At 37.8% G+C, this 24,987-nt stretch overlaps 1 protein-coding gene across 1 annotated transcript in view; it reads right to left on the bottom strand.

The window, feature by feature from the left end:
* Positions 1-11,410: 11,410 nt before the first annotated feature.
* Positions 11,411-24,987, bottom strand: part of LOC120526450 (C-type lectin domain family 7 member A-like) — a 49,753-nt gene continuing 36,176 nt past the window's right edge. Inside the window, exons 4-6 of the mRNA XM_039749617.1 lie at positions 16,816-16,967; positions 12,627-12,707; positions 11,411-11,569 (exon numbers count right to left, since the gene is read on the bottom strand). Coding sequence (XP_039605551.1) covers positions 11,411-11,569; positions 12,627-12,707; positions 16,816-16,967 — 392 coding nt within the window. The remainder of the gene's footprint in view (positions 11,570-12,626; positions 12,708-16,815; positions 16,968-24,987) is intronic.

Below are 24,987 nucleotides of genomic sequence, written 5' to 3'. Positions count from 1 at the left end.
AGCTCTTTGATAGGTTTATATGGTGTAAGCAACACAGGCGCCTTTTGTACAGGGTTGGAAAAACACCTTTGTAAGCCAACTTTAGGGTCTGCTGTTTGAGAGGATGTTGGTGTGGATGGGTACTCTTAGGGGTCATGTGGTTATTTTGATGAGAGTAGTTAGCCACAGCATGCTTTCCATCAAAAGGCACAGCGCAGTGATATTTACATAGCTGAATCTACTCATATATAGTATAATAAGAAACAATATGTTGTGCCATAACATTGATCCTCCAGATTGAAGTAGTGGAGAATTCTGACATGTATAAATTTATTATAAACACAAGTAAGTAATGTATAGCATTTTTAACATTTATATTTATGTTATACTTAAAGAAACTGATAAAGTTAATTTAAGACAGAAGGAAGCCAGGAGACACATCATTGTACAAACAGTCCTGTTAATCTGAAATAAGCTCCCGAGGCTATGCCCATACTACTACATTTTCATTTAAAAACAACATTTTCAAACAAAAATTATCTCTGTCCATACTAGTGTTTTCACATCATTTTTAAGAGTATCTCCACACTAAAACAACAGAAAATGCATATGAAGTAGCCATTCGCCAACACTGACCTAGAGCGCGTAATTGAAAAACTCACCACAATGAGCCCCATGGAAAGCAACTCTTTTTATGTCTGCTGTGTTGGAATATGTTCTTCTGCCCTAAAAGGTGAACAATCTGGGAATGAAATATTGTAATAAGCAGGATCCAATCAGGGAATGGGCATGTAACAAGCAAAAACAAATAAGAGCACTGTTAAGAGACTGCATTTTCAAAAGTCTATGTTTTCACCTTTTCACACTGTAAATCCAATCTGGTGTTTTCAGAAGTATTCTTCTACGATTAGAATTTAACCTCTTGAAAACAAAAGAAACTGAACAATTCGTCTTTACTATGAAAACAGAGAGAAGGCTAATAAGATCTTAGTTCAACAAATACACAAGCAGGAAGTTTGCATTGCAATAACAGAAATTACTAATGCAAATAAAAATAAAATCATTGACCATAAAACAAACCCATACATTTAAGGAGTACTATAAATCCTTATATTCTACTCAATTTAAAGAAAACAAGACACAATCCTAAAGAGTTTTCTGACACAATACAAATACCACAGCTAGATACTCTTAGTGCAGAGGAGCTGGACAAACCTCTGACACTCTCAGAACTACTGAATGTTATAAACTCACTCCAAAGTGGGAAAACACCATGCTCACATCGCGATGTATAAAAACTAAATTTGGCATAAAGCCATGCACATTCTCACAGCAGTTCTCCCCCTTGTTTACACGCGTTTCTGCTCAATTTTGTAAACTGGCGGCACCCAGCATCAAAGTAGTGCTACTGTTCCTGTGTGGTTTCCCTTTCTTTTTTTAGATTCACATCCATAATGCAGGCTTTATCAAATACACTGAAATTAACCGCATATCGTTTATTAACTTAAGGCACCTGATTGTAATTAACCTGTAACAATATAATGGTATGCAGAATGGCTAAGCTATTCCAAATACCATAGCTACGTTAGCATTGTTACTCCCAGTGCACCACTCAGAGTATTTTAACTCATTATATCTGAGTGTGGAGCCACAGCTGTACAGCAGCTGATTGGAAAGCTCTATGGCAGATTGTGTCGAGAGCGCAGAGGATTGTCGGCATACATCTTCCATCCCTGGAGGACATTTATAGCATATGCTGCCTTAGGAAAGCCACCAGCATCTGCATGGATTCCACTCAGCCATGCACACAGTCTATTTGAACTTCACCCATCCAGCTTCATAGCCTTCAGACCCTTTCCTGCATGGATCTCGAGGCTAAGAAACAGTTTCATGCCAAGAGCTATAAATGCACCCAATTAGTCCATGAGTGCTCCTGGTAGAACTGTTTGTACTTATAATTAAAATGACCTGACACAAAACTTGCAGTACAACTGTAATACTGCACAGCCTGAGTCACTTTATGAACCATTTGCTCTATCTACATTCTATGTACATGTTTATTGTACTTAATGCTTTCATACTATACATTTTTCATTGTTTTTATATTTATTATTGTTATTATATCATTTTTTAGGAAAATAAGTTTATCAAGTATCTGCATAGTGAATCTCATTGTACCATACAATGGCAATAAAGGAATTCAATTTAATTTAGTAGAAGAGAGTGCTTATTTACAAATGATAATGACTGGCTTCGATTTAGATTTCTAAGCTCTATCCTCTTGGAGCTGTGAGCTGTTAGAATACTAGGATGTATACTTGGTATCATTTTTAAGATGAAATGCATTAAAGTATGTGTATTACATTATATAGATAAATTCTTAATTTAAATAATGTATACTGTTAATAATTAAACATGTGGGGGCACAGTGGCACAGCAGTAGCAATGAGCTGGCGCCCTGTCCAGGGATTGTTCCTGCCTCACACTGTATGCTTGCTGGCACTGTCACAACCATTTAAAGTGCTACTTTAGTTACGATGGGATATGAGAAACTAGTAAATTAAACTTTGATTATAAGATGATGTTTCTGACGTTCTACTTTGATGACAAAATAAACTACAAGATTAGAGTGGAAATTTCAAAATTAAGTCAATTGTTTTACCTCTTTTTCTTCACTGTGTCCCTTTTTTTCTTTTCTCTATACCTTAGTACACTTCCGTATGACACTATGATGGTGAGCGACGACTCGCCTTTTCACAGTGACTTTGATTTCTGACTAATTCTTTTTTATTTCAGGAATTGGACAGCTTTCTGAACCAGAACTGTTGAGTGTCTCCACCACACTGTATCACTCGTTCAATTTCCTTTTTTTGCTTATACCCCTGCTTAAGCCAACAAATAGTATGTTTTCCATTACCTACAATTTGCATTTACTGAAATTCTTCTTTTTTCCCCAGTGGTTTTGCCATTGTCTTTTCACAAAATACTGAACTTAAGGGGCTATTTATGTTGATTTGCATATTCAAAGGGGCAGGAGTAGGGAAGGGACTGCAGGAACGTGCACCTGCATTACATTTCACGAAGATTGAGGATTTATATAGCATGAAAGTTGGCTTACGCACGGTTTTGTGCATCTGAATTTTTTTGTGTGCATGCACATTTCCGTTTTTTGACCGTACGCCACGTGTTAGTGTACATTCTACGCATGATGTTATACATGAGACCCCAGGCATATGCATAACCTTTTTGCTTGTTAATTACATTTATCTGTGTAACTTTCTACCAGTTAAATACCAGACATGATTGTAATATTAACCATTTGTGTAGTCTACCACATACATTAGAATATTACACACAGTCCTGAGTGAAATTAATAATCAAAAAGGTTATGGGCTCACACATGCACATACACACATGCACACGCGCACACACACACACACACACACACTGCAGGTCTGTCGAGTTTGCTTGGGAGTGGTTTGGCCAGAAAAAGAAACAAATGTCCTATTAACTCAACTAAATAAAACACTACCTATATAAGAGTTTAAAATAATAAAGTTATCTCATTGACACAGTCCAAAAACAGTTCTGTGGCTGAGTGGGTCCATAAAATGGCATTTCTCCAGCACAGCTTGAAACATTCTGAAGACCTTATTTGTGCAGTTGGTATAGTTCTCATGCCTCAATTCTTAGCAGTCTTTCAGTCCAAAACCAACCACTGTAGTGTTTTAAATGTGTATCAAACTTGTCAATGATCTTACAACAGTGAATAAAAACACATCAACGTAGTGTTTTGATGTTCAAGCAAATGCTCAGCTGGGCTTTACCCTACAAACTTAAACGCATACAATAGTTATTGCCAATCTTTACCATCTTGGCTTAAAATTGTTTCTCTCTTGGTTTCCTTTTTTTTTTTCCTCTTCTCAGCTACACCTGCATGTGTTTCTAAACTTATACTTGCACATCCTTTTTTCAACTCACCCTTACCATTTCCCAAATAACCCACTACAATTACCTTACAAAGTAAACCTGTGCTTTAAATAAATGCATGGCTCACAAACTAAACAGATTAGATATCCTTTACAGGGAAGCAGTTCTGCTATTTGTTGTTTTTTTTTTTTTTGCAGTAACAACTCAGCTGAGCTACACATAAAAGCTACACTTAAAATATTCAATGACCTTTCAGTATTTGTTTAATTTAAATTTAAATTAATTTTATGATTTCTCTATAATTCATTTTTAACTTAAAATAATTGCTTACTAAATTCTTTCTAAGGTTAACTTACAGCCTTTTAATTCTGTTACCTTAGAAAACCATTCCAAGTGATTAACTTTTAAACGGTCAGTACAAAATGTCACAGACGCTGGGGTTCTTACCCGGCCGGGACGCCTAGAAGGTCCAGAAGGTGGCAGTAAAAGCTTCCAGGTCAGGAGGACACAACCGCCCTGGAGCAGGAGAGGACCATGGGAGAGGAGATGAGACTTTCCAACTCGTTGGGACCCGTAGCAACCGCCAGGGGGCATCTTAAGCCTCCTAGAACCTGGGAGAACATTACTTCCGCCACACTTGGCAAGATGGCGGAGGAACTTGCCAGGGACGCCAGGAGTGCTTCCGGGGCAAAGGGCAGCACTTCCGCCACACCAGGAAGTGCTGCCAGGAGATCGTCATCAGCCACCTAGAGCAAATCTGGGTGGGAATAAAAGGTGCCGCCTCCCAGCAATCTGGGAGCTAGAGTCGGGAGTGGGAGCAGGACGAAGCTCCCAGGAGGAAATTGGCAGCGAAGGACTGAGTTATTGAAGAGTTCATTTTGGGTGATTATTGCTTTGTGCTTTGTGTCGTGTTTGGGACTGTGTTTATTAATGTTTAATAAACGTGTGACGTTTATAAAGATGTGGTCTCCGACTGGTGGTGTCCGGGCAAGACTCACAAAAGTTATTTATTGTTTTTCAATTTTCCAGGTTTGTAAACAAGAGAAAATTGCGAGGTAATTGTATTTATACATTCTGGGGCCAAAGGTTTGGATACAAATAGGAATCAGTTACCACCCAACATCCTCACAAAGATCCCACTGTACAAGTGGTGGAGGGATCCTTTCCAGGCAAGGGAGTGACACCGCTCGATCAAAGGGCATTTAAGAAATACAGTACTCTTTCATTCTACCTGGTCCCTATTTATTCCTAGTTTGAAGACTATAGATTAACTTGAAGAAGCCAGCTTCATGTGACCAACTGGAATAATTAAACACTGTTATGAGCAAAGTGAAAAATACAGCTTACCCGTTAAGTCTAGTTTCAAGCTTTTCTGAGTCCTAGGTATCAATGTAAGCCTTTCCCCAAACTTATACACTTTGGCCTATACAGACACAAAAAGGAGAAAGGCCCAAAGATAGTTTTAAGTAATCTATTAAGAGTATCAAAAAATCTGGCAAGGCAAGGAAAACTGCTAAACCTCTGGCCCAAGTAACAAAAAAGAAAGGCTCTTTATTCACATTAATGTATTTGCATGAATCAGGTAGAAAACAAAAGAAAGTAGGTCACATTTAAATGTTTTGCTGTATGTTTCCTCACAGTAAAACTGCTAGTGGTAAATTAAAACTTTAAGTGCATACAGTGGTGTGAAAAACTATTTGCCCCTTCCTGATTTCTTCTTCTTTTGCATGTTTGTCACACAAAATGTTTCTGATCATCAAACACATTTAATCATAAGTCAAATATAACACAAGTAAACACAAAATGCAGTTTTTAAATGATGGTTTTATTATTTAGGGAGAAAAAAATCCAAACCTAAATGGCCCTGTGTGAAAAAGTAATTGCCCCTGAACCTAATAACTGGTTGGGCCACCCTTAGCAGCAATAACTGCAATCAAGCGTTTGCGATAACTTGCAATGAGTCTTTTACAGCACTCTGGAGGAATTTTGGCCCACTCATCTTTGCAGAATTGTTGTAATTCAGCTTTATTTGAGGGTTTTCTAGCATGAACTGCCTTTTTAAGGTCATGCCATAGCATCTCAATTGGATTCAGGTCAGGACTTTGACTAGGCCACTCCAAAGTCTTCATTTTGTTTTTCTTCAGCCATTCAGAGGTGGATTTGCTGGTGTTTTTGGGTCATTGTCCTGTTGCAGCACCCAAGATCGCTTCAACTTGAGTTGGCGAACAGATGGCGGACATTCTCCTTCAGGATTTTTTGGTAGACAGTAGAATTCATGGTTCCATCTATCACAGCAAACCTTCCAGGTCCTGAAGCAGCAAAACAACCCCAGACCATCACACTACCACCACCATATTTTACTGTTGGTATGATGTTCTTTTTCTGAAATGCTGTGTTCCTTTTATGCCAGATGTAACGGGACATTTGCCTTCCAAAAGTTCAACTTTTGTCTCATCAGTCCACAAGGTATTTTCCCAAAAGTCTTGGCAATCATTGAGATGTTTCTTAGCAAAATTGAGACGAGCCATAATGTTCTTTTTACTTAACAGTGGTTTGCATCTTGGAAATCTGCCATGCAGGCCGTTTTTGCCCAGTCTCTTTCTTATGGTGGAGTCGTGAACACTGACCTTAATTGAGGCAAGTGAGGCCTGCAGTTCTTTAGACGTTGTCCTGGGATCTTTGTGACCTCTCGGATGAGTCGTCTCTGTGCTCTTGGGGTAATTTTGGTCAGCCGGCCACTCCTGGGAAGGTTCACCACTGTTCCATGTTTTTGCCATTTGTGGATAATGGCTCTCACTGTGGTTCGCTGGAGTCCCAAAGCTTTAGAAATGGCTTTATAACCTTTACCAGACTGATAGATCTCAATTACTTCTGTTCTCATTTGTTCCTGAATTTCTTTGGATCTTGGCATGATGTCTAGCTTTTGAGGTGCTTTTGGTCTACTTCTCTGTGTCAGGCAGCTCCTATTGAAGTGATTTCTTGATTGAAACAGGTGTGGCAGTAATCAGGCCTGGGGTGGCTACGGAAATTGAACTCAAGTGTGATACACCACAGTTAGGTTATTTTTAACAAGGGGCAATTACTTTTTCACACAGGGCCATGTAGGTTTGGATTTTTTCTCCATAAATAATAAAACCATCATTTAAAAATGCATTTTGTGTTTACTTGTGTTATATTTGACTAATGGTTAAATGTGTTTGATGATCAGAAACATTTTGTGTGACAAACATGCAAAAGAAGAAGAAATCAGGAAGGGGGCAAATAGTTTTCACACCACTGTATATGAGTCCATATTTATACACTTCTTTTACATTAAGCTTTCTTCATTTATTTTAGATCAATGCATTACAATAGAAGTTAAAATAATATGGCATTCAAATATAAGTTTTGGTAAAACAAAATGACAGAATTTTAAGTCTGTTCAATCAAAGCTACAAATGATCCCATATATCACAAAAAAATTTAAAATATGTAATTATAAACCACACTAAAACCCTCACCCTTAATTACATTAGAGAACAAATTAGTAGTAAAATGAGAAAACAAATACGAAGGAACACTGCGTTATACAGCCTATAGTAATTATAATGATAGGAGTTGAGCAGACACACAAGCAGGAGCTTAGTAAAGTTCTTTTAAAATGACGTTAATGCATTCTTGGCAAATTCTAAACAAGCTGTGTGCAGTTGCATGTAAATAAATTTTGATTTTTTTTTAGGTTTAGGTCATTTAAAATATTTTTCCATTGAGTTATGGAGGTTACGTTAGGATTCTTCAAATTAAAGAGAATTAGTTGATGTGGTGTTAGCAAAGTGTAATAAAATAATGTTCAGTTAATTACCAGATAAGCTAAGCTCTGATAAAATAACTGCAAAGACTGCTGTAGGAGGATCTGCAATGATCTTAAATCCTACACTATCTGGTAGATAAGAAAAAAATCTTTTTCTAAAACATATGCCCAAGTGAGGCTGGAGCGCCCTGATAAATTTTATATAGGTTTAATTGGGAAAGGTGTATACATTGGGTGACTTTCATCAGGATTACAGTGTGTTCGCATGAATTGAAGGCGAATGAATGTTGCAGATTTTCGACTTCCACTCTTTGCCTGAGATAGTGAAGAAGTGGTCTCTTTCCCAGGACTGTCAAAGGTGGAGTACTGTGACAATGCTTGATAAAGTCTGGAAATGCTTCCAATATTTTTCTGATTTCTAGTTAAAATGGGTGGAGTGGTGGCTCTGAGACTAGGGATCTGTACCTGGAATCGGAAGGTTGCCGGTTTGAATCCTGCAAACACCAGAAATGACTCTACTCCATTGGGTCCTTGAGCAAAGACCTTAACCTGCAATTGCTTAGTCTTAGGTATGTTAATCTGCATCCAGCCCTGCAAGCAGGTCCTCCAACTTGCAGAGAAAACTTGAGGGTTGGTGGCAGGATTGGCACTTCAACCACTATAAAAAAAAAACAAACCTCACACTGTTTCAGTGTGGTGTTGAGGTTAAACTTGGGTCTCAATCCAGGTGGTTCATTGTGTGGTGGGTGCGTCAATGTGCTGTATCAGCGCATGCTCCCAACTTCCTCCTAGTTAAAAAAATTTCAAGTGTAGGCTCTGGAGGTGGATTAGGGAAGTTATGCTCATTCTTTTTTGTAAAGTTCCAAACAGCATTTATATACTTATAAGTGCTTTAACACTGTAGAAGTTAATTTAACACTGGTAACTTATTATATTGCCCTTGTATTGTGAATCATCATCTCTCATCATATGATCTTAGGATGTAGTGATCTATATAATGTTGCTGTAAAATTATTTACTGAATTCATTTTTAGTTAACACAATTAAGAAGAGTGATTTATAAATGATGTGAGGTCAAATTCTAAAATCCCAAATCATCTAGCTCTGTTTTTTCAAGAACACGTGAATGTATCAAGCAATTTTGCCACTTTGTTTGAATTAGATAATATGGCAAAATTTCCCATGCCAACTAAATTGTTAAAATTAACCTCTTACAAAGTTTTTTATATGCTGACACATAGCTGAGCGTTTCAGGTTATTTCTTAACCAAATTCTCTCACCATCTTTTACGGTGCATTGAGCATGAAATTGTTCACCACAAACCTGTTTTATAAAAATTGACCATCCTAAACTGTAGTAGTGATGATGTTTTAGAACAAATGTCATTTAGAATGTGTGCATAGTGTGTGAACAAACAAACCACTTTAAATGCGTAGTAAAAATCCAATTAAGTATATGGTGGGTCAAAACTGACACATGGGACATGGCAGTGTTCCGGTTTTGTAGAAACTGGATTTTTTTTTTAAGTTTGCATTTTGTAAAGTTAGGCCCCATTACTAAAAGCCTTAACAATTCTGAAAAAGATGACACACCGGATAGTTTTATACAGTATATGTTGAACAAACATATTACCTTAAATGTAGCAGAAAATCCATTATGGTTAATGGTGGGATAAAACTGACTCAAAAGAAATAAAAAGTTAGCATTTTTTCATCCATAAGAGATTAACTTTAGGGCACTTTTAGTGATTTCAACCCCACAACCAGGTCACATTTGACTTGAAAATGTTGTAAGAGTTTAATTGGAATGTTTGACAAGTAGCCATCTTTCAGTGATATGTTACTTAAAAGCAGGTTCTTGGTTGTGGGGTATGAGATGTCTTCAACCATCACATAATTCAACGACACAAATTCAGTTATTTGTATTCCTTTTTTCAGTTCCATTAGTATTTTTCTCATTATAAAAGACAGAAGATTCCAGTCCATTTGAACAAGTTTTCAAAACCTGTCTGCAGTGGGCTGATGTCCCTTCTAAGAGTGGTTCTTGTCCTTATACCTGATGTTGCCCGGGTAGGGTCCAGCTTCTTGCTGCCCTGTATTGTAATAAATGGGTACAGAAAGTCAATGGATAGCATATGGCATCACTGTTGATGAGTGGAATCATCATCATGCAACAAGTTGCTCTTTAGTAAGCTGTTTTTTCCCTTGAGGGAGTAGAGTTCATGCAGTTATTCTTAATTTAATCTGCTTATCCATTTCAGGGTTCTACCATTGATTGTATAGCATGAGCCAATCCAGTCAATCACACTTGTCCAACATTTGCAAATGACTCTGCATTTAACGTCTTTAGAATGAGGAAGAAAAACCTAAAACATTTTGAAAAAAAGCCTATTCAGCCTATTCAGATGCTGAATGAAACAGGATTCAAAATTACAGCAGACCTGTAAGATGGTAGAGACACTAACCACTTTTCCACCATGTCACCTAGGCAAATAGGAGAATCAGTATAACAGGGTATTTAATTACCAGTATGGAAGAAAGTTCACAAACATCAAAAACAATTGTTTCAGTTTGGTAACAAAGTAGTAAAAAATCCCCCTACAAAAGTTTGTTATGCAGCAGTGGTGACAATAAATCTAAAGAGTAACAACATGAAAATGTTTCCAAATGAGAAAGGACTAATCGGTCTAGCAGATTTTTTTTTTTACTTAAACATATTAGAAAGTATTTTAATTTACAGATAAATGAATTTTGAAGTAAATATGATGGTAATCAACTGCTTAGAAACAGTTTAGTATTTCATTAGTTTTTTCACAAACTCTTTCCATGTTGGAATCACAAGATATATCATGCCAGGTGTTTAGGAAGTGTGCCCACGGTCTTAAATGAACACAGTCCTCCCCAGTTGGATTAGTTTCTTTCCAATCATCAGGCTGTCCTCTTGTCCAGTAGCTGAATTAAAACAAATAATAATAACATTAAAATGATTGATTTGGATCCTGACATTCAGTTATCTACAATAAATTCAAAAAGACTTTAGACCACTTCACCTTTCTTCACATTTTTATGTTGCAGCCTTGCACTAAAATCATTTAATTATTTCCCTCATCAAGCAACACTCAATACCCGAGAATGACAAAGCAAAAGCAGGATTTTAGAAAACACAGACCTGAAATATTCTCTGTACTTTGTTCTGTTAAACTTTTCCTCCACTCTGTCTGGTCTTCCAGCCCCTGCTACTGTAAAACAACCCCACAGCGTGATGCTGCAACCACTGCACTTTACTGCTGAAAATGTGACATTAATTTTGATTTCATCAGACCAGAGAATCTTGTTTCTAACAATTTCAGTTTCCTTGAGGGTGCCTTTTTTATAAAATTCAAGTGGGCTTTAATGTCTGTTCTACTGAGGTGAAGTGCTACAGGAATAGTTGTCCATCTAGAAGTTTCTCCTGTCTCCACACTGGTTCTCTGGAACTCAGCTAGAGTGACCATTTGATTCTTGGCCACTTCTCTTGCCAAGGCCCTTCTCTCATGATTGCTTAGTCAGCTCTAGGAAGAGTCATGGTTGTTCCTAACATCTTTCATTTAAGAATTATGAAGGCAACTGTGATCTCTCTGGAACCTTCAATTCTGCAAGAATGTTTTAAGAGATTTGGAAGGTATGTATTTCAAGCATATGTTTGCATATATTTTAGGAATGTCCTCCAGTCTCAGCTTTCTGGTTTTCTATTGCTAAAGTCCTCTTCCTTAGATTTTTCTCTTACTAGACCTCTTGTTTTTCTCCCTTCTAACCAGACGAAGATCTTTTTCCTAGACACAATAGCTGCAAAGATGTCTTTAGCATCTTGGTGGAACTCTGATGTTTTAGTCTGCAATTCAATGTTTTCAAATTGCATCTAACTCTTCTAGAAATGTCAGTGGCGATAGTCAATGGCTCATCTGCTTCATATAATACTGAAAGGCATGCTCTTGTGCAGTTTCTGCATATACAGATAGTCTGTGATTGGTGTGGTTGTTTTCTGTCTTTCTACTTTGCTTAAACTTCATCTCAAAAGGTCCTGATATCCGGACCATGTTTCCCTTCTAGGTTTTTTCTCAGGCAGTTTTCTTTGTACCTTTTTAAAAGGACACATTTTGTGGGTGGTTGGGGTGGGGTTGTATTTTTACTGCTATTTCTGTCATCATCATTGTCCACTTTTGACTTTTTTGATTTTTTTTTCAATTCAATAAATTTTTTATTACAGACTCTTCCACAAAGTATTTATCCAAACATTTAATCACACATTCTTCCAGAGACAGTTCACAAAAATGGACAGAAAAATAATCAAAAACATAAAACTGAAAAAATAATGCATAAGACAATAATGAAAAAATAAGCACCTACAAACACAGATTCCTTTCCCCCAAAAATATATACAAATTGGAAGTAAACTGTCCTCACTAATATTTACAATTTGAAAGCACACCTGGTGAAAATATAGTGGCATTGGTCACGTACTGTGGCATAGTGCTGGTTCAAGCCCAGAGGAGCCCTCTGACTTGCAGGCCAAATCAGTGGGGAGACACTGGACACCAGGGCAACTTTGCCCATCATCACGTTCTCTCTCGCTAGAGTGCTAAAATAACAGGCAAGTAACTTTTACCTCTACTATAACTATTTATATATTTGTGATAAGCTATAAATAGCTATACAGAATGCTACTTGTAAATTGTCTGCAGGACTGACTTATTGGGCAACACTCAGTCTCCTGTTAACCTAACTTGCATTTCTTTATGAATGTAGGAGGAAAACTCAAAGTCACAGGAATAGGACTCAGAATACAGCAGCAGCATTAACTAGTATATAAGTGGAAATTAATTAAACAAATGACAGCAATAAAAAAAGAAAGAAAAATACTACCTTAAAGTGAGTGCTGTGTTGTCTACCCAAAGCCATTTTTCTTCTTGTTTTGAATCGGTCAGACCTATCCATGCATCTGAGCTGGCGACATGTTTATTCAAAAATCTCTAAACATAAAAGGGAATGCAGTAATGATGGCAGTCAGACTACAATATATCCATATTTTCTGAATTTGCTATTTTCCATTGCAAAATCACTGGAACCACGGTTTGGTGGCAACTGGGCGACAGACAACTCAGCCAAAAGACAAGTGGGCAAAAGACAAATCAGTGAAAAGACGACTCAGCGAAGAAACAATAGAACTCGACGACATCCTTTCCGTGATAGGTTATAGTTAGGTTCAAGGAGATTTTTTAATTATATTTAAATGATGTGATTGGAAATGTTGAAAATAAATGAATTTATATTACTGACGAACGAACTTTATTCTGCAAATGGAACAAACTCTATCTTACATTATCTTCTGCAACCAAAATTGCTAATCCTTTATATAATTGTATTGATTTTAATTGTATGAATAAATAATAAAGTTTGTTCGTCAGTAATATAAATTTATTTATTTTCAACATTTTAAATCACGTTGTCATTTAAATATAATTAAAAAATCTCTTTGAACCTAACTATTACCTAACTGGTAAGGGATGTCGCTGAGTTGTCTTTTCACCGAGTTGTGTTTTTGCAGAGTTGTCTGTCGCCCAGTTGCCCCTGAACGTGGAACCCCAGTCATTCTTGGCACCATCAGCGTTAAAGGAGATACCAAAACTGGATATGATGATAGTCACCATGAGAAACAGTCACTTAGTCATTCAACATTCTCACAGCGACACTCTCTCAAATTCAACAAATTTAACAATGAAAATTAAACTAATGTAGCCAAAGGTGTATCATCAATGAACATGTGACATTTCTGGGTGAGTTTACCTGCTTTAACAAGTAGAAACTATAGAAACTTAAGCTCATCTACAGTATAAGCTGATAAAGCCATCACAATTATGCAATTGTCTGTGGAAAATGGTTCCAAAATGTTATCATGAATCAGGGTATGCTATTATCAAGGTTGTTGCCTAATTATAATCACTGTTATGAGTGCCATAAAAAAGCCAGAAAGCTTTTAAACATTTTCTGACTGGGAAATTAAGCTACAAGGCAAAGAGTAGACTGACGTGAAGAACAAAGGGTTTCATGAGAATGTCAATTTTTAAAGCTGAAAATAAGGATTGAAAACCATTGCCAGAGTCAGGAGCCTAATAATCTCTAGTCTGTAAATCCTTTACGTTATCAAACACTGCAATTTTTGTTTCATGAGGAATGATCTAAAGCTAAGATGGCAACTGTTGCGTGAGTTTGATTATGTCAAATGTTGGTGATTATGCAAAATGGCATCACCCATAAATCAAACCATTACAAATTTGGAGGTTTTGGAATATTATTGTTATTATTTTGAATTGCTTTCTAATTAAACATTATGTTTAATTTTGTGTTTATATTTTTTCATTATTTTTGCTGCATTTCCGTGGTGCCATTTTGTGACTTCTTCACATTCGAAATGGTCCCATTACCAAAAGTATTTGGAAGTTGTGTTGAGACACCAGCATGCAGACAGATGAGCTTCTCATCTGTCCAAAATGTGCATTCTACTTTCAGAAGTGTATTCATTTCATTTGCACACATAGTCACCCCTACGACTTCAGGAAGTGTGAGGAAAGTTAAAGAGCAAGAAGCTAGATTTAGAAGTGTATCAAATACAATACTAGATAGGTTCCTCACAGTACAAGTTTAGAGGCATTAAAGGATACGCTTATCTTGTGTTTTTCAAAGCAAAGTTATTTCTTCGTAAACATGGTATAAATGCATTTGCCACATGAAATTGTGTTCCAAACTCCAGTAATTTGTATTCATTTTAAAAAATAACGTGCCGCCCTAGCATTTTACATTGGACTTAATGGAGTATGGGTATAGTCACAAAAGAAAACCCTTAAAACTTACAAAATTCTTTTTCAAGCCATGAAAGATGTTTAGTATTGGTCTGCATCTTGCAATTACACACACATTGTAAAGTAGCTTATACATATCATATTTGAACAAAAAATATAATGAAATTCAGCCTTAAAAAAAAACCACGACCCTTGTAGTCTTTCACCAACCCTTCATGCCCTACAAGCCATGGTTTCCTCCAAGTCAGACCAAATTACAGTTAACTGTTTGTAATGTGTAGTTGGTTTTATTGCGATTTACTTCTGTATTTATGTTCAAACTCAAACTATAAAATAGAAAACGTATCCTCGCCTTGAGAAACATAGTACCAGGAATACATAATAAATTGATTATTTCCAGATTTCCTTTGTTGTCACAAACATGCATTGGTAACACGGCAGCCATGAATTCTTATCTAAAAACTTAAAGAGGACGTATTTAGTACGTTTTAGGCTTTTATTTACCAGTGGTGCTTCATGCTCCATTGCCTCCATATAAAGTGCGGGCAAGATATGTTTACAAATTGATAAAAATTGCTGCATTTGTAACACAATTTCACAAGGCAAATGTATGTACAGTATTTGTGAACAAATAATGTTGACTTGAAAAATACCAAACTTATCCTTTAAGACAACTCCACAAGCGGTATAAATTAGGAGTACAGAAAGAGATTGAACAAATTGTATATCCTGTACAGTACAATACAAACAACTTTAGAACTAGCTGTAGGGTTTAGTAGTACATGAAAGCATTATTTAAAAAGAAAATTATAAATTCAGTTAGTCAGGAAAATTGTGGAAAATGCAAAACTCATCCTTAGGGGAAGGTAAACCTATAAGAAAAGAATAAAATCTACAGAAAAAGATTACAATAAATATACAAAAAGGAATGTTCCCAAATCCTTCCTTTTTTCCTAATTTTTCTCCTTTTAAATTGTTAATAAAATTCCATTAGCTATTAGGAATATTAAGGATTAATATTAAATATTTATAAACAAAAATCAAATATTAATATCAAGGATTCAGAGAGTTCATTAAGATAAATGCTAAGATTACAAATGTTCAGGGGTGGGGGTTGATTTGTTTCTAATCTTTTTTTTTGTATTTGTAAAACTTGAGTTATGTGTATAGAATAGTTAGTTGATCCTAATAAATTAAAAAAAAAAAGATTACAAATGCTGAAATCAAATAAATTGCCAGGACCAGAAAGCATAAAGGTTTCTGGTCATGGCATTTCTTGGGTTAAAGAAGTACTTGGGGAGGCTGCTTAATGAGGAGGAGAATGAAATGGATAATGAGAAAACAGAAGGACTGAGCTGTAATATTTTGGTAGAGGAGGTTACAAGAATGCTGAAAAAGATAAAGATAGGAAAAGCAGAGGGGCTAACTAGGGTGTGTCAAAAATGGCAGGGTTTCTAAATGTTTAAAAAGTAGTGTGCTCATTTCAGTATACAAGGGAATGGATGAAGGAAAATTTTGCATTAATGTTGTAAACCTTATTTCCACAAAATAACTAAAGATATGGGGAACAGTTTACCAAGTAGTGTAGTAAGTAGCAGTACTGTGGGGACCTTTGTTTTTTGTTTATTGTGCAATCGAAGCTTTTGACTTCTGAACCAGGAGCGAAGCCCTCTTTCTGTTTTGCTTTAAGGTGAAATGGCTCTCAGTTCTATTAAGTTGCTATTAAGGTCACTTTCCTTTATTTCACATGCCTACATAGAAATGTAACAAATTTGATAAATGACAGTAGATCACTAAGTCCTTCAAATAGATTTGGTTTGCTAATGAGTAAGATGTTCCATTATGTCATCCAGATATATTTAAAAATTGTGAAGTGTTCTCTTCAACTTGATGACTCAGAGTTTTATTTTTCTGCAATCTTGAGTGTGTGCTCTCTTTGTTTCATCTTTAATGCACTTCCCTTCATCCTTCACTAGGCGTCCTTAGGTGTTCCATATGTTTCTTAATTGAAGGAATTCTGCTGGATTATATCCTTCCATGACTGCAGTGATGCCTAGCCTGTCTGTGGCTGTGGTGCTGTTGTTGATTTGTGCATATTTACAATTTTTGCTGATGATTTTGAGCATGAAAATGGAATATAGGAGGATATGGATTAGGTAATGGTATCATAAAAGTACTGTGAACACAGAGACCAAAAGCTAACATGTCTTTCTGTTACTTTCTTCCCTTTTATTTTTATATAATATGGGTGAATGCTTAGTATACAAGAATTCCATCTCACCTGCTCACTTTCATTCTCAATTATCACCAGATGTGCACCTTTAGCTAAACAATCGTCTTGACTAGCCGTCCAATCCATGTAATCAGTCGAGATTAAGTAACATGATGTATGATGAGTCAACCATCCATCTGGACAAACTGAGCACTTCTTTTCTATTAGATGAAGTAAAACATACCATTACTGAAGCACCCACCCATTCATACATACATACATACATATATTATCAAACTAGATTAATTCAGGTTAGGGTTTAGCTACATCAAGGCCATGGCCATTCCAAGACACTCTGTTGATGTCCAGTCACCAGTTGCCTATGGGAGATGGGAGAAAAGCTTGAGTATCTGAAGAACAAGTCCTCCAGACATGGAAGATCATGCACACTCTGTACAAACAGACAGTGACCAAGAAAAGCTATGAGGCAGCACACCAAACCAGTACATTCTATTAATGCAACATTGCATTTTAATTGTGGAATGCAAGAAATGTAACTGTGTATATATTGTGGTCTATGGCCGGCTTGTCATCCCGGCCAATACCCCCAGGCCGCCAGATGGAGCTCTCCCTGCAGCATGGAGGTGCCCCGGATACCAGCAGGGAATCATGGACTATGGAGTTTTCTCCTACAAACCTGCTGGATACCCCAGGGTCCAACTGAGGACGCTGCAGGGAGGCCCAGAGAGTCACATGTGCCCTATAACCCGGAAGTGCGTCATAGACAAAGCGACAGCGGAAGTGTTGTACTTCCAGGATGAAGAAGAGGACTTTTTATCTGACCCGAAAGTGATAAGGAATCATGGACTGTGGGAACACTTCCGGGTCAGAGACCATAAAAGACTGAGAGAGACACCAGAGTGTTGAGCTGAGCTGGGTGGAAGGGTAGCAACGCATCTTTGGAGTGTTGGATTGTGATTATTATTGAGAATTATTGTGTATTTATGAATATTGTGAAGAGGAGGGTGTTTTGTGCACTGTTTAGTTCAAATACATTTCATTATCGGACTTTTACCTGGTGTCTGAGGGTTCAAGAGGATGATAGCGCCCCCTTACCTGTCACAGTATATATACATACTAGCAAAATACCCGCTCTTCGCAGCGGAGAAGTAGTGTGTTAAAGAAGTAATGAAAAAGAAAAGGAAACATTTTGAAAATAACGTAACATGATTGTCAATGTAATTGTTTTGTCACTGTTATGAGTGTTGCTGTCATATATATATATATATATATATATATATATATATACACACACACATATAATCATATATATATACATACATATATACACATACATCCACATATATATATATATATATATATATATATATATATATATATATATATATATATATATATATACATATCTACATATACACACACACACACATATATATATATATATATATATACATACACTCTTTGGGGTGTGAGCAACTGTTGCTGGGGTGCCAGAATCCATGAAGGAAGAAAAATGTAAAACATTATTTGTACAAAATCTTAATTTATTTATCCATTCCTAAATAATTAAATGGGCAGGCTATTTTGTATCAGTGCAATACGCTGTTTGTTAAAACGGATGACTCCGCTCTTACGTGCAAGTCTGCGTGGATATTATGAACTATCGTATCTGTTCAAGTTCTATTTAAATTTTAAATAGAAGAATTTTTATTTAGTCGACAGAATATTATTCGAATAAATCAACTCAAACCTTAAATAACTTATAATATTTTGCTCTCCATAAAAATATATCCTGTCTAAATTATACAAGTTAGAAATAAAGTAAATGTTAAAAGAACAAACATTCAAATTTTTTACTCTTATGTAATTTTATATAAAAATAAACTTAAATTTTAAATATCCCAAAAGATTTTGCTCTCCATAAAAATATATCCTGTCAAATTCAAATATGAACATGCTGCATAACAAAACCTGGAAATATAAATAAAATGTGTTCTTTTCAGCAATAACAAATCAAATCATTCAGTTGTCTTTGCTCTTATGTCATTTTATCAGAGCTGGACGACTGGCATCTTTTTTTGGCAACAGGTTCGTTTATGTTTGGTGTGAGGTTCTGTGTTGTGGAGATTCTCAGGATGGACTGCAGGTGCTCATCAGTGAGGCGACTCCTGTGTGCTGTTTTGTTAGTCTTCATCACTGAGAAGAGCTTCTCACACAGATATGTGCTACCAAACATGCACAAGGTTCGAGCCGCATGTAGACAGAGCTGGAGCATTTGTGCGGAATGTAGTGAATAAACTGTGCGGGCCGTGCAGTATCGTACTTTGCCTTCAGTGTGCCATTACACTGCAGCTCAATCACCTCCATCTGAATCTGCACAGGTGCAGTTTCCACATCGACGGCAAATGGGTTGCGAAACAACTCAAAATTCTTTTTTTGTTCTTCAAAGTCACCAAAGCGCCGTGCGAACTCAGTGCGCAGTGCTCAGTTTATCAGCAAAGTGTGTATTTGGGAACACCGTTGTGCCGACTTGGTTCAAGATTACTTGGCAAAGGGAAAGTGGGGCAAGTTGCACTGGTGCATTTGTGTCTCCCATAAAAGTAGCTTCACTTGAAATCACTTTGTGATTTTGCACGGGTAAAAACGTCTGCTGAAGTGTCAGATTCTTCTTTAACTCTTCTGCTTTCTGTATCTTGTGCATTGCATTCAGGTCTTTCAGGTTATCTTGATGTTTTGTCTCATAGTGCCGTCTTAGATTAAATTCTGTAATTACAGCCACATTAGCTCCACAAATGAGACACACGGGTTTACCAGCAATGTCAGTAAACATATACTCAGCCTCCCATCGGTTTTTAAAGGCTCTATGTTCAGAATCACCTTTTCTCTTCGCATCGTGTGGCTAGCTTCTCAGTAACTTGCAGCATCATAAGCTAGACTTGATTAACGCGTAAGTGTTGGCAAGGCAGCTGAAGCGCTGCATTATGGGATCTGTAGTTTATTGTGTTACCAGCGCTTCATATCCCCGGGCCATTAATAACAATAATACAGTATATAAAATGATCTCGCGGCTGGATATAATTACACGCCGGGCCGGATGTGGCCCTTGAGTTTGACACATATGGACTAAATAGAACTTGAAAAGAAATATTTTTTCAATGTGATCGCACAATTCAAATAGAGTTGATGCGCACTACAGTACATCGAGCCCGCGTGCTATTGTGGTTTTGCCTGTGTGCCTCAATAAGTTACCCTCCCTCGCTCTTACTTTTTTACCGTTCATCTAATGAATACACTGAGTATGGCTTTACCAAAACAATCATTGATCGTGAATAAAGTATCCATTATTCATAAAGCTTCAATTGGTGATCTGTCTTTCTGCGTTAACCGCATATTTTTTCATACGTCTCAAACCAAGGGGATGCGAGGCTAAAATGAATCGAGAAGCGCGCATACATACTTAGTGCATCCCTCTCGGAATCAAACCTCGAAGTCAGCGCTAGAGGCGAAGCCTCTACTATTGCGCCACGGCGTGCGGTTTGTCTTATTTGAGCGTCGCAGTGTAATTCAGTTTTTGATCAGCACTCTTTGGAACTGTTGCTTTTGTCTGCGCTCGTCCAGTTCACGTGTGCCACTGAATATGGTTTTATATGTCACTCGCCGCTTTTAATTTTTTCGCTGCCTTCTTAATTATATAATGCATGTTTTCTTCAGCGCTTTTGTAGCTCTTCCTGGTTTTCTACGTAATGCGTGATTACGTGAGAGGCGTGATGATGTCACACGAAACTCCGCCCTCCATGGCTTTCGAGCTCAACTCCATTACAGTAAATGGAGAAAAATAGCTTCTAGTTATGACCATTATGCGTAGAATTGCGAAATGAAACCTGCCCAACTTTTGTAAGGAAGCTGTAAGGAATGAGCCTGCCAAATTTCAGCCTTCTACCTACACATGAGTCAGTCAGTCAGTGAGTCGGTCAGTCAGTGAGGGCTTTGCCTTTTATTAATATAGATTGCGATGGATGGCCGGCCATTTATCCCGGCCAATACCCCCAAGCCGCGAGGTGGAGCGCTCCTTGCAGTATGGAGGTCCCCGGAAGACCAGCAGGGCATCATGGACATTGTGGTGTTTATGCGCAGCCCTGCTGGATGCCATGGGGGCCACTAGGGGACGCTGCAGGGAGGAATAACGGATATATTCCCTACGCCCCGGAAGCACACGTTGACAAGAGGTCTGACGTGCTTCCGGGGTGAAGAAAAGAACTTGTACCTGACCTGGAAGTGATTGAGAGTCACATGGACTGGGGATTGGGAACACTTCCGGGTCAGGAGATATAAAAGGACTGTGGAAGCTCCCAAACGGCGAGCTGATCTGGGTGGAAGGGTGGCAACGTGTCTGGGAGCTGGAGGATTGGTTTATTGTGATTAGTATTTGTGATTTAATGAGTATAGTGGAGGAGAGGGATGTTTTGTACACTGTGGAGATTTAATAAAGTCAATTTGAGGACTTTTACCTGGTGTCTGGAGTCGTGGACAGGGGTTCAATGGAGCGAGAGCACCCCCTATTGACCACAGTGGCGTAGTCGGCAGGATACTGCAGCGTCTATTGCGGAGGACCTGCATACAAAATTTCTGTGGGCAGTGAACCCTGAACAGACAATGGCGTCAGGAATCACCACAACATCGCTGAAACCCGAAAAATCCGAGTCCAAAATGGGGAATAGGAAGGGCAAAGTGACAACGCCAGCAGGAGAGCCTTAACACTAGAATTACCAGAGCCTACCAAAAAAACTCATAGATCCGTCCCACCTTAAATCGCTTCTTAAAACCATTCTCACCTCTCCACCAGCCTCCTTTGTCCTATAAATGTGCCGATAAAAACAAACTGCAAGCAGCCGGCTATTCCATCCCCCCACCGACTCAGAACGTGCACAAACTTCTCTGAGCTCATGCCTCGATTATCTGGGAGTGAAGTGGAGGTTTAGAGTGGAAATAATAGATTGTTATTTGGAACACACGCATTTCATGTGTGTTCTGTTTCTACAGTGATCTGTGTAAACACAATGTTAAAACAGAAACTTTTTCATATTTTAGTAATAAATGTTTCAAAATGTATACATATACTATAAAATGTGTGAAGCCTGACAGCCAAAGAGCAAATAAACACTTTCAGAAAAGGTTCAAGAGTTTTACAACAGTTTCTGTGGTGTACTGGTAAGATTTCGTCACTTAGAGCACAGCAGACTTGCTGTACTTCAAGAGATCTGAGTTCGATTTCCCACTGGGGAGAAAATTTATTTCTTTTAACCTTCGCCGTTCTGCCTGCCTGAACTCCCTGTCTATCTATATAGTAATAACAGTAATTTTATTATTATATAGGAGCTTCCCTGTCTGCCTATCATATAGTGCCTTTCCTTCCTACCTATCTATATATCTATCCCCTTAGCTGTTTTTTATATATCTATTATACAGTGCCTTCCCTGTTTATTTATAGATCTATTGCCTACTCTGCCTGTCTGTCTGTCTGATTGCATATAGCGCTGAACTTACTGCTCTGTACTATTCTGTCCTCTGCATGTCCTGGAGTACAAAAGAAACACCACCATACAGCAACATGTGTGAACTGGGAAGATCGGGGAAAAAACACGCGGTCACTGATTACAAACCGCAAGATGAATGAAAGAGACAATATATGTAAAACATCATCGCACTAATGCAATATTATTTGAAAACGAACAGCGTCAGATCGGGTTTGAATATGCGCCCGATCTGACGCTGTTCGGTTTCAGATAATATTGCATGTACTGTGCGTTGAAACTGCTGCACTGAATAAGCTGACTCCTTCTGTAACAGCGTCAGCGTGTATTCAAACCCGATCTGACGCTGTTCGTTTTCAAATAATATTGCATGTACTGAACTATTTTAGAATAAAAACATTTGATTTCAGTCAGTGTGTAAGAGCCAATGTAAATGCATGATAATTGTAAAGGTTAGCTTTTTTTTTAAAAATTCAGTTCCATTCTCTCAGTCGCGTTAACGATCCCCCCCCCCAATCTGACAATGCTGTTTTCACATAAAGACGCGCTATAGCTCGAATGTGGTTTATTTGGAGACGCGCTATACTCGAATGTGATTTATTTGGAGACGCTATACTCGAATGTTATTTATATAGGGAAGAAAGTACAATGTCAGATGCTCATTCAGTGTAATAGGAACCATAGCCCAGAGAGATGTGTACACTGCAACGAGTACACATGTCGTGAATGTAGGAAGGGTGTGTGGAATCTATACTAATAAAAGGCAAAGCCCTCACTCACTCACTCACTCACTCACTCACTCACTGACTCATCACTAATTCTCCAACTTCCGTGTGGGTGGAAGGCTGAAATTTGGCAGGTTGATTCCTTACAGCTTCCTTACAAAAGTTGGACAGGTTTTATATCGAAATTCTACGCGTAATGGTCATAACTGGAAGCAGTTTTCTCCATTTACTGTAATGGAGATGAGCTTCAACGCCGTGGGGCGGAGTTTCGTGTGACATCATCACGCCTCCCACGTAATCACGCCGTACATAGAAAACCAGGAAGACCTCAAAAAAGCGCTCAAGAAAACATGCATTATATAATTGAGAAGGCAGCGAAACAATAAGAAGCGAGTTCTGCTACTTGAAACAAAGCACGATGTAAACCTACACTTTAAATTAAGTTCATAGACAGGCTGCCGCTGGCGTTTGTAATTTAGTGCCTGCCCATATAAGGCCATCCGTCAGCGGCAATCCAATAGCAAACTGCCACGGGTAAATATTCACGGGTGAAGGACTGTGCTTATGGAGAGGAAGATGAGATGGTCAGGGTGGTGTTTGACACAAACTCAGCGAAACTGCCAGAGAAAGTTTTAAGTGCCAGGACTAAGGTAACATTAAATAAAGCTATGGACATAGCACGAGATGGCACCAGCACAGCTGGGAACCTTCGATGCAAGTACACCGAGTGGCTCACGTGAACTGATGCAGTGCACAGATAAAAGCAACAGTTCCAAAGAGTGCTGAACAAAACCGAATTACACAATTGAAAAGGCAGCAAAAAATATGAAGCGTCTGATAAGCATATTCATAAATGCAGCTACTGTGGAAACAAAGCACACGGTGGAAAAAGTCAATGTCCCGCTAAAGGAAGACAGCGTAAAAAAAACCCGTGCATGCAGTTTGTCACATCACAGATAAAAAGGAAGACGAGCTGTTTATTGATGCAGTAAGGAACTAATCGATGAATGAAACCTCTTATCTTTACAACGATTGACAAACACGGAATGTAACTTGAACACATCATACAAATACGAGCCTGATTGAAAGAAATAATGATAATCAAATCCTTGATGACAGCAACATTCAATAACACTCACAAAACAATTACTGTATATTGACAATCATGTTACGTTATTTTTAAAATGTTCCCTTTTCTTTTTCATAACTTCTACTTCTCCACTGCGATACACGGGTATATATATATAAATGTATATCTATAGCCCGATCTACAATATATACTTTAGCATAGACAAGCGGTGGCGCAATTGTAGAGTCTTCGCCTCTAACGCCGACATTCGAGGTTCGATTCCCGAGAGGGGATGTACGGACTATGTACGTGCTACCGATTCATTTTACCTTCCCATCTCCTTGGTTTGGGACGTATGAAAAATATTAGGTTAACGCAGAATCATGTTACGTTATTTTTAAAATTTTCCCTTTCTTAGCACAAGCACAGTTGAGAAGCTTCGATGCATGTACTCCATAACGCGTTAAAAAATAACGCATTTAATCACACTTTCAATTCCAAGCAAACGGGAACTTTTGTCAATGCATGATTTCCTGGTACATCCATTACACTGATGCACACATCACAGCTACAAAAATGTTAGAGTCGGAATAAAGCGCGTTCCTACGACTGATCATTTCGACTACCCGAAGCTTGATAAAAGCATGGTTTTGTGCACACTGAAAAGCAAGCAAAATTAGATGCATTACAGAAAGCGGACTTTGTGGCTCTTACTGGGGATCATTGGACTTCCGTGACCGTTAGTAATTCTAAATACATCTAATTACAAAATGTTCAATGATCACACTGTTTTAGCCTAATGTACAAAATAATTTTGGCTAATGTTACTCAGAGTTTAAAGAGTAAGCTGGTCAAATTACCTTTTATGTTTCTGACTTATTTTTTTAAGAAGAAA

This window comes from Polypterus senegalus, chromosome 3 (genome assembly GCF_016835505.1).
Source record: "Polypterus senegalus isolate Bchr_013 chromosome 3, ASM1683550v1, whole genome shotgun sequence".
NCBI classification, from domain to species: Eukaryota; Metazoa; Chordata; class Cladistia; order Polypteriformes; family Polypteridae; genus Polypterus; species Polypterus senegalus.
This window is presented reverse-complemented; position numbering and strand designations above follow the sequence as displayed.